General features: G+C 36.0%; 1 protein-coding gene across 1 annotated transcript; it reads right to left on the bottom strand.

Annotated features, from left to right (window-relative positions):
* Positions 1–510: 510 nt before the first annotated feature.
* Positions 511–4,782, bottom strand: LOC307176071 (fatty acid-binding protein, adipocyte). The gene is made up of 4 exons (XM_079901824.1): positions 4,657–4,782; positions 1,808–1,980; positions 1,148–1,249; positions 511–684 (listed from the first exon to the last, which is right to left on the bottom strand). The coding sequence occupies exons 1-4, from the start codon at positions 4,727–4,729 to the stop codon at positions 634–636; spliced, it is 399 nt and encodes a 132-aa protein (XP_079757950.1). The 5' UTR covers positions 4,730–4,782; the 3' UTR covers positions 511–633.
* Between the last annotated feature and the right edge of the window lie 6,419 nt (positions 4,783–11,201).

The raw sequence follows: 11,201 nt of genomic DNA, 5'->3' as shown, positions 1-11,201 counted from the left end.
ATTATGGGATTATTTGGACTTAATTCTTGAGAGATTCCAGGGGTAGCTTGGTTTACCAATAATTTTTCAGATTAAAACTTATAGCCTAGAAATCTTTTTCTACCCTCTGCATTGCTACTACACTTGTCTCTGTCTTAATGCTCTAGGACAGATATATGTGAAATGACAGTACTTGGGCCAGCTGACTGTGGACAATTTCACTACATTTGAAACTACCTTAGGTCTCTGAGAAATTATTACTTGACTGTAGTTATGCTAAAGAAGGACTTCATATTCAGTAATAGCACATATTTATCATTTTCTACCTAAGACAGTGGAAATTTCACTATTATTTTTTTCATCTTGGATTATTATTTTAAAAATCATGTACTAGAAATAAAGCAATAATACAATTTTCTATTTCCTTCACTAAATTATAAGTAAGAAATTATCTAGCACAATGAATAAATCATTACACAGCCTTATAAATCTAAAAAGTTTTATTTAACCAACACAACCATATCGAATAAAATCAGTCTGGGGGAAAATTAGTTGATTGCTAATTAGTGGGAAATAATATATGTTTGGACAACACACCCAACAGAATGTCATAGAGTTTGATGCAAACTTCAGTCCAGCTCAATATCCTTTGGCTTATGCTTTCTCATAAACTCTGGTAGCAGTGACACAATTCATGATACATTCCTAGGCACAAAAAAAATTATTGGTAAATCCCTGGGACTAAACCACTTATATTTTGTTTATTGTCTCCTTCAGTGTTGGGAAGGAAACAATATTCATCAAAAGATATTTGCTCTGGGCTCTTATTATATACCTGATATTGTAATAAGCTAGGGAAATATAAAGATCAAGAAGATATAAGTCTTGCCCTCAAGGAATCTTACAATCTATGTGGTGAGTGAGAAACATAATTATAAATGCACAATACAATATGGTTCATATTGAGAGGGATGAGGGAATGCTTCCTGGGGGCAGTATACCTACACTGAGCTTAAAAGTATGAAGGATAATTGCCAGAGTGAAACCGTAATCCCAATAGACTAACCTTTTGTTCTACAAGGACAATTATCTGTTTCTCTAGGTAGAATAACGATTATGGGATGACCTAGCAGTAGAATCTAGAATTAAGTAGCCAGAAGATACTCACCACCACCAGTTTGTCATCCACTCGTTTTCTCTTTATGGTGGTTGATTTTCCATCCCACTTCTGCACCTGCACCAGGGCACCTTCATCTAAGATTACGGTGCTCTGCGGGCATAATAAAAAAGTGATTATAATGATGGAGGAAAATAAAATTAAAAAATAGAGCACTTTTATTTGCAGGAATATTTTGAGGTAATTAGTAATTTTAAATTACAAGAAAATGTTGCAACAAGGAAACAATGAGTGCCAAAAACAACGTACAAAATTATATGTATATTATGATCAGAATATTATACAAAAATGCACTTGAAAAAAATACTGTGAAAGAATATAGATAATAAATTTATGTTGAGATAGTAGAATCATAGGTGATTTTTACCTTTTTTTCCCACTCTTTTATAAACCTTCTCTAACACTGTTACGTTATTTTAATTCACTTCAAATACTATATATATATACATATGGTATGACAAATAAATTATGTTAATCACTTTTTAGACTAATAAGGACCATTTTATAGAAAGGGAGAAAATTCACCAGCTAAATATTGAAGGATCTTTGGCTTACGGTGGAATGGGTTTCCTCCTTTTACAAAATGGCTTCTTGTAGGCAGCGGTCATTTAGAAACCAGCGTTTACTCTGCTCCAATTCCCTATTTCTCACCTTGACTTTCCTGTCATCTGCAGTGACTTCCTCAAATTCCTGGCTCAATTTGAAGGAAATCTCAGTATTTTTAAAGGTACTTTCTGATTTAATGGTGATCACATCCCCATTCACACTGATGATCACATTGGGTTTGGCCATGCCAGCCACTTTCCTGGTAGCAAAGCCCACTCCTATAGTTGGGAAAAGAAAAATGTCAAGTTTACAATTTTCTCTCACATCTTTATTTAAGAAAGATCAGTAGTGTGTGTGTGTGTGTGTGTGTGTGTGTGTGTGTGTGTGTGTGTAGGTGGGTGCACGTGTGCATAAAATGTGAAAGACTCCAGTGAGTTTCTTAAAGGTCTTATGTAAACATCTCCTGCAGATAAGTAGGCTAATACTTAAAGAACGCCTGAGGCACAATTAGATGTAAGTCTGTTCTTTAAATTTCCACTTCCGGGTTTCAGATACAAGTCTTTAGGAGACCCATTATTAATTTTCCACAAGAATATGTACAAAGATTAAGTCTTGTGAGACATACATATTTTAAAAGTCACTGCACTCTCGAAATAACTGGCCATCTTAACCATGAGGGCAGCCACTCTCATTTTACTCAGTTCATGAAACACTTGGGAATCTCTACCTTTCCTTCTTAGATAACAAAAGTGATCTAATCCATAGTCAAAGACAATAGGATTTGGGGGACCACTATACAGTTACTCGATTAAAAATTAATCTGTTTGGGGGCTTCCTTGGTGGCGCAGTGGTTGAGAGTCCGCCTGCCGATGCAGGGGACGCGGGTTTGTGCACCGGTCCGGGAAGATCCCACATGCCGCGGAGCGGCTAGGCCCGTGAGCCATGGCCGCTGAGCCTGCGCGTCCGGAGCCTGTGCTCCGCAACGGGAGAGGCCACAACAGTGAGAGGCCCATGTATCGCAAAGAAAAAAAAAAAAAAATTAATCTGTTTGGGTGTCCAAAATTCACATTTCATGGCATTTGCTGCCAAGGCTAGTTTTCTTGGCTTTTCCAAATTACTCCACCATGAAATGAAGATTTCGATTAATTTTTCCAAAAGTCAAAATGTTTCCTGCATGCATAACATTTTAGAATGGTGATGTTCCCAATAAACTATAGAAGGTGCTAAAGAGGGCTTAGGCATCAATTGTGAAAACTTCAAAGTTTAAGAAATCACTATTTTAGTAAGTTCAGAAATTAATACTTTGATTCCCAATCACTTAAGTGGCAAAATCCTCTTTTTGAAAAAGAGGAGTGCATTTTTTGGGATGTGTGGCAGTTATGGGACGAACAATTTACAAGCTAATGTAGACAGCAAGCAGTAACTTACTGTCGCTGCATAAATTATAATTTACGACTGCTATAGATGTGTTGTATTTTTTAAATGCATGTGCATAAATCTACAATACTTTTTTGACTACTTATAGATACCAAAATTTAGGAATAGTGGGGATCAGGGAGGCAAATATCGTACAAAACAAGCAATACCGAAGCTCTGATTTAGCTCCCCGTCCGAAAGCAGCAACAAGTGGGAAGATAATATGCTGTTTCAGCAAGTCCTGTCTCTGTTACAAAATATAATAACCTCAAATACATGGAGTGAGTCAACATAGTGAATGGATGCAACACCCGGTGTGGTTCCAGACTGGCCAAGCTTATGAAAATCATTCTCTCCACTGGCTTGATTCTGTCCTCATTTGACGGTTGAAAACAATACCTGCTGACTGAAGGTAATCAACTAGAGAAGCTAATTTCAGGAGGTATCTTATTATCTTTCATTATCATCAATACCTTATCATTTTAAAACACAATGGTATAAGAATTTAAATATAAATACTAAAAGTGTAAAATGTTTCTAAAAATAGTAAATAGCCTCAAATACAGACATATCTGTATCAGTGCATATTAATTAGTTTATTGAATTACAACCAGTTGATATTCTACAAAGCTAGGTTTCACTCATGTTGAAGTCCCTGATTTCCCTCTTGTCTGCAAACAAGGAAAACAGTAGTTATACACAAGCAAAAAATATACTATAAGATTTAGAAGAAGGTTAAGTCTTGAGATTTAGGGATTCAATCATAACCTCTAATAAAGATATTGTGAAAAAAAATCCCTCCCCAATTTGCAACCCCTGGATACAACTTGATAATGCATGGTCGTGGCTGCCTGAGTGAAATACTGCCTCTCTACTCCTTTGCTTTAACTTTGTAATTATCTGGGGAACACACAGGCAATGTTACCAGAACCTAAAAACCTGAAAGCCTCTATTATCAATAATTCTATGGCATCCCATATAATTTTAAATCAAACAAATATTTAAGACTTTTAAGGAACATATTTTCTGAAATTGAGACTTTTTCTCCCATAAAACAACCACACATTTTAATGGATGGACCTTAAAACAATTGGCTAACATACATTACTCAAAAAATTACATTAAGATGAGAAATGCAGTGCTTTCAGTTTCAAATGGAAATTATTGCATGCTAGGAAATACAGTTTTATTTCCAAGTTATTGCTTATTTTATATGCAAAAGGAATCAATAAAAAGAGACAGAGAGTCAAGTAAACCAAAGATACTCAAGTTTATCAATCAAATAAAATCTTGGCATTTCTGTACAAGATAACAATTCCATTTATACCCTTTTTCATATTAGTTCACCTTAAGGAAGCATTAGTTGTGACTTCCATCTAGAATGTTTCTAGAAACAAATGATTCACACATGTTACTTTTATCGCCTCTATATAGAAAGCAGAATTTCATGTCTGGCCAGTGCTTCCAGAGTGAAAAACAGCCACAAAGCACTCTTCCCCAGAGAAAAAGTTATAAACCCAGCCAATGTATTTCCTTACCCACTTCTTTCATGTAATCTTCAAAGTTTTCACTGGAGACAAGTTTCCAGGTACCTACAAATGCATCACACATTTTGGGAGCTTTCTAGAATTATTCTTCAAGGTGAGAAAGAAGCTGCAGCTTTCAGGAAGGTGCTATTACCCTCTGAGTCCAGAAAACTTCCTTTTAAAGATACCCAGGACAAGTGATTTTTAGGAATAACCAATTGGGAATGGTATCAGATCATTTCCTTCATTGCCAGACTCTGCGGTTTTTCCTTTGAGTCATGTTTTTCATAGAAATTTCTCAACTTTGGTTCTTCCTGGCAAATGGTCATTGAACTTAGAGTACAACTTATTTTTAACCGTTACAGAATATTTTAAATATTTCTATTTTGACAGTTTAATATTCAGTGAATTGAATTTCCTCCTATTATTTTCATACATATTTATCACAGTGTAGAGTACAGCAGGGTAATTATCTTGGGATAAATTTTGACTCCCATTTCTGGAGTTTCTATTAAAATTACAATTATGTGGTTCGTTTGAATTGAGGAACATAAGAATTATCTTGTATATTCTTAAGTAATTGCAAAGGCTCTTTGGGGCAGTACTGTCTCAGGAATTACCTGGAAATTAAAACAAAATAAGTAATGGTATTTTAAAAATATTTATTTATTTATTTTTATACAACACGTTCTTATTAGTTACCTATTTTATACATATTAGTGTGTATATGTCAATCCCAATTCCCAGTTCATCCCACCACCACCACCACCCCCCACCCTGCTTTCCCCGCTTGATGTCCATACATTTGTTCTCTACATCTGTGTCTCTATTTCTGCCTTGCAAACTGGTTTATCTGTACCATTTTTCTAGATTCCACATATAGGTGTTAATATATGATATTTGTTTTTCTCTTTCTGACTTACTTCACTCTGTATGACAGTCTCTAGGTCCATCCACATCTCTACAAATGACCCAATTTCATTCCTTTTTATGTCTGAGTAATATTCCATTGTATATATGTACCATATCTTCTTTATCCACTCATTTGTCGATGGGCATTTAGGTTGATTTCATGACCTGGCGATTGTAAATAGTGCTGCATTGAACATTGGGGTGCATGTGTCTTTTTGAATTATGTATTTTTCTGGATATATGCCCAGTAGTGGTATTGCTGGGTCGTATGGTAATTCTATTTTTGGTTTTTTAAGGAACCTCCATACTGTTCTCCATAGTGGCTGTATCAATTTACATTCCCACCAACAGTGCAAGAGGGTTCCCTTTTCTCCTCACCCTCTCCAGCATTTGTTTTTTGTAGATTTTCTGATGATGCCCATTCTAACTGGTGTGAGGTGATACCTCATTATAGTTTAATTTGCATTTCTCTAATAATTAGTGATGTTGAGCAGCTTTTCACATGCCTCTTGGCCAGCTGAAGGTCTTCTTTGGAGAAATGTTTATTTAGATCTTCTGCCCATTTTTTGATTGAGTTGTTTCCATTTTGAATATTGAGCTGCATGAGCTGTTTATATATTTTGGAGATTAATCATTTGTCTGTTGATTCATTTGCGAATATTCTCTCCCATTCTGAGGTTTGTCTTTTCGTCTTGTTTACAGTTCCCTTAACTGTGCAAAAGCTTTTAAGTTTCATTAGGTCCCATTTGTTTATTTTTGTTTTTATTGCCATTACTCTAGGAGGTGTATCAAAAAAGATCTTGGTGTGATTTATGTCAAAGAGTGTTCTTCCTATGTTTTCCTTTAAGAGTTTTATAGTGTCTTGTCTTACACTTAAGTCTTTAATCCATTTTGAGTTTATTTTTGTGTATGGTGTTAGGGAGTGTCCTAATTTCATTCTTTTTGTTTTCCAGCACCACTTATTGAGGCTGTCCTTTCTCCATTGTGTATTCTTGCCTCCTTTATCAAAGATAAGGTGACCATATGTGCATGGGTTTATCTCTGTGCTTCCGATCCTGTTCCATTGATCTATATTTCTGTTTTTGTGCCAGTACTATATTGTCTTGATTACTGTAGCTTTGTAGTATAGTCTAAAGTCAGGGAGTCTGACTCCTCCAGTTCCATTTTTTTTCCCTCAAGATTGCTTTGGGTATTCAGGGTCTTTTGTGTCTCCATACAAATTTTAAGATTTTTTTTTGTTCTAATTCTGTAACAAATGCCAAGTAATGGTAAAGTACCCCAGCTTTCTCATTTCAAATGTTTTGTAAGAATGAAAAAGAAAAAGTAAATTCAATTATCCACCAGGAATCTGGACAGCAGATTTAATTAATAAATGATCATTTAACCTCACTCATTCCATCCCCTAAATGAGAGCATAGTGTGGATTTCCACAGACCTCTTAAAAATTAGGCTCCGGGCTTCCCTGGTGGCACAGTGGTTGAGAGTCCGCCTGCTGATGCAGGGGACACGGGTTCGTGCCCCAGTCCGGGAAGATCCCACATGCCACAGAGCGGCTGGGCCCGTGAGCCATGGCCGCTGAGCCTGCGCGTCTGGAGCCTGTGCTCCTCAACGGGAGAGGCCACAACAGTGTGAGGCCCGTGTACGGCAAAAAAAAAAAAAAAAAAAAAAAAAAAAAAAAGACACCAATCCAAATTGTGCTCCCCATACTGAGAAAATTCATCCAGTTCCTGAACTATATTATAAGCTCTAAATTTATCCAGATCTAAATGGTGTTGCTTTACTTAAAAACAATCAGAAGTGGGGTGGTCACAAGCAATCAAAATCTAATTTCCTTCGTTTACATAGTGAATAATTCATGAGAATGCTTTTCTAAAGTAACCATATTTTTCAGTCCCTCCCACCCCCTACTCCATACCAGAATGATGGAAGATCGTCACATAGGCAGCAAGTTCCCATGAGCACACCCAGACTTTAGAAAAGAAAACAAGAAATTAAAATACTATAGATGTGTTTAGTATCACTACACCGTGTATTCCATTGAACAGTATCTGCCAAGCACACGATTGATTTGTAAGTATCCTAAGGGCTTCCCAGAAATGGTTGAGATAGAGGATTCTGCAAAGGACAGGATTTTCTGTAGGCAAGCAAGTTGCTAAGAAAAACTGATAAAGTCATGTTACAATAGTAGTTTTTAATTGTTGCTTATGTTAATGGTGCAGTAATAATGTTTATTCACTCTGGACTGTTGCATAGATACATAGACTGTGGGTGGTGTATCATTCCGTGTAGACTTGCTATTATAAATTCACTGAACAAGAAAATAAAAATCATCTGTCTTCGTGCAGGGATAACTTTGTGTTCTAAATTAATAATGGCTTTTACTTTTTCATTTGTTTTTAGTTTGTTTTGTGTTTAAGACAATTTTTTTAGAGGTTTTATATTTACAACAAAATTGAAAGTTACAGCAATTTCTCACATACTCCCTGCCCCCACACAGGCATAGCCTCCCCTGTTATCAACATCACTCACCAGAGTGGTACATTTTTTACTAAGGATGAACCTACACTGATACATTACAACCACCCAAAGTCCGTATTTTACCTGAGGGTTCATTCTTGGTATTGTATGTTCTATGTATTTGGACAAAAGTATAATGACATGTGTTCATCCTTATAACATCATACAGAGTATTTTTACTGTCCTAAAAATCCTCTGTGCTTTGCCTATTCATCTTTCTCTGGCACTCCCACCACCTTCCCACAACTCCGTCAACCACTGTCATTTTCACTATCTCCAGAGGTTTGCCTTTTCCAGAATGTCATATAATTGGAATCATACAGTATGTGTCTTGTCAGATCAACTTCTTTCACTTAATAATATTCATTTAAGTTTCCTCCATATTGTTTCGTGGCTTAATAGCTCATTTATTTTTAGCACTGAAGAATATTCAGTTGCCTGGACATACTATGGTTTATTCATACATTCATCTACTGAAGGACATCTTGATTATTTCCAAGATTTCGTAGTTATGAATAAAGTTGTTATAAACATCCACATGCAGGTTTTTGTGTGGACATAGTTTTCAAACCCATTGGGTAAATACTAAGGAGCGTGATAGGGTAAGACTTTGTTTAGTTCTGCAAGAAACTATCACATTGTCTTCCAAAAGGTCTTTGGAATTCCCACCAGCAATGAATGAGAGTTCAGCAGCATTTGGTGTTGTCAGTGTTTTGATTTTGGCCATTTTAATAGGTGTGTAGTGGTATCATTGTTTTAGTTTGCATTTTCCTGATGACATATGATGAGGAACACCTTTTCACATGCTTACTTGCCCTCTGTATATCTTCTTTGGTGAGGTGTCTGTTAAAGTCCTTGGCCCATTTTTTAAATTGTGTTGTTTGTTTCTTATTGTTTAGTTTAAGAGCTTTTTGTACATTTTGGATAACATTCTTCTATCGAATCTGTTTTTTGAAAATATTTGAAATATTTTTGAAAATATTTTCTCCCAGTCTGTAAATAATGGTTTACTTTTCAAAATATATGTTGATGTTTTACTTTTAGTAACAAATTGCTTCAGACAGATTTTCAAATGATTATCATATTTGAACATATATCATGTGTATTGTGACACTGCAATTTAAACATTTTTTTTTTTTTTGCAGTACGCGGGCCTCTCACTGTTGTGGCTTCTCCTGTTGCAGAGCACAGGCTCCGGACGCGCAGGCTCAGCAGCCATGGCTCATGGGCCCAGCCGCTCCGCGGCATGTGGGATCTTCCCGGACCGGGGCACAAACCTGTGTCCCCTGCATCGGCAGGTGGACTCTCAACCACTGCGCCACCAGGGAAGGCCTAAACATTTTTTTAGAGATGGACTGTCTAATACTGTAGTCTCTAGTCACATGTGGCTCTCGAATACTTGAAATGTACTAATATGACTGAGAAACTTAATTTTTTATTTTAGTCAATTTTAATTAAAATGTAAGAAATGATCCTGATTCAGTTGTTGGAAAACTTTTAAATATATGTGAAAGAACTTGAATATGTGAATCTACCTTTTCAACTATAAATTTTATGAAATGTAAATGTCTATGAAGCATTTCAAAATAAAATTTAGAATCTGAGTGGAGGTGTCCTGTTAGTATAAAATGCACATTAAATTTTGAGGACAATATGGAAAAAAGTACAATATCTCATCAAAAACTTTTACATTGATGGTGTGTTGAAATGACAACATTTTAGACATATTGGGTTAAATAAAATATATTATTAAAATTAATTTAACCCGTTTATTTTTTACTTTCTTAAGGTGGCTGCAAGAAAATTTTAGTTTACATAGGTGGCTCACAATATTTTTCTATTGGGCAGTGCTGATTTAGAGTACCACAACAGCAAGGTCCATTTGTTTATTTGGCATGTAACGTAATTTACTAGCCGCTGGGGATTCAATAATGAGCAAGCCACACCAGGCATTTGCTTGCTCTCATGGAACTTATATTCTAGTACTGGAGAATATAATATACAAAGAGATAAATAAATAAACCAATTCAGCTGTGTGTTTCAGAGAAAACAGAACAGGGTAATCTGATATAATGACAGCTGTGAAGGTTGGCAGCTTTAGATGGGCAGTCCAAGAAGGTCAGTCAAAGGAGGTGAGCAGTTGAGCTGACACTTGCACAATGAGAAAAAGACAGCCATGGAAAGACCAGAGAAAATAATGTTCCAGACACAGGGAATAGCAGGAGTTGCTGGTTTCATACCCATTCATGACAAGTTTACCCAAACATGACCACCGTCAGTAAACCATGAAAAAGCACTGATATATGTTCCTATAAACCATGACCAAAGTACAGATATATGTTCCTGGTGATAAGAGTCTAAGCTCCATTAAGGCAGGGGCTTTCATCTAGATTTTCACTGATGTATATCAAGTAACCAAGTATTCAATAAAATGCATGAAGGAAAAACTAGTTTGGTGGGCTAGTGAGAGTCCAGCAACACTCCTGTAAAAATACTTCAAGAATATTTCTGTGGACCAGTATCTTCATGTCCCTATGTCGACATATTTAGTGCCTGATCATTGTTGGAGAAATGGTAGAGTTGAGATTTTCTATAAACAGACATTAGCTCCTTTAATGATTTCATATAAACAGGAATCGTAGTAACCTATATATAGTAAAGGGCCTTGGCAATGAAAGAATTAAGATGTGGGAGGGTAGTTGAGCCTACATGAAGGAATTTCATGAAATCAATTGTGTAGAATAACAAAATAGGCTCGACAGAATTACTCACTTGAAGAGATGCTATCTTTAAATACAGTTCAATTTATGTTCCAAATACATGAGACATCTTGTGAAATGCTAATATTCTTCTATGCACAAGTCCACTAAGTTATGTATCATGTAAGGTAGAGAATTCTTTCTAGACAATAAGCTGTCCAGAAATTTAAAGCAGAGGCACACACCTCATATTTTATGCATCTGCTCTGCAGGGTAACTGGGAATACAAGCAACTGCCTAGTTCCTCCATAATTTATCTTCATCTCAGTTCCTAATACTTACTCTTTCTGCATAGATAAGATAGAACATTCCCTCATCAAATAACCATCACCTTTCACCACAGAGTCTGATGGACTGCTGTGTGAGTAA

This window comes from Stenella coeruleoalba, assembly GCF_951394435.1.
Source record: "Stenella coeruleoalba genome assembly, chromosome: 17".
Lineage (NCBI taxonomy): Eukaryota > Metazoa > Chordata > Mammalia > Artiodactyla > Delphinidae > Stenella > Stenella coeruleoalba.
Note: the sequence above shows the minus strand (reverse complement) of the source record. Positions and strands in the feature narration are given on the sequence as shown.

Bases quoted from the DNA above. Each gene is read 5' to 3' on its own strand.
- LOC307176071 (XM_079901824.1), bottom strand. From the start codon at position 4,729: ATGTGTGATGCATTTGTAGGTACCTGGAAACTTGTCTCCAGTGAAAAC. The intron at 1,981-4,656 runs GTAAGGAAATAC...TCCCAACTATAG, and splicing joins AGATTACATGAAAGAAGTGG to GAGTGGGCTTTGCTACCAGG. The intron at 685-1,147 runs GTGAGTATCTTC...TTTTGTGCCTAG, and splicing joins TGGATGACAAACTGGTGGTG to GAATGTATCATGAATTGTGT.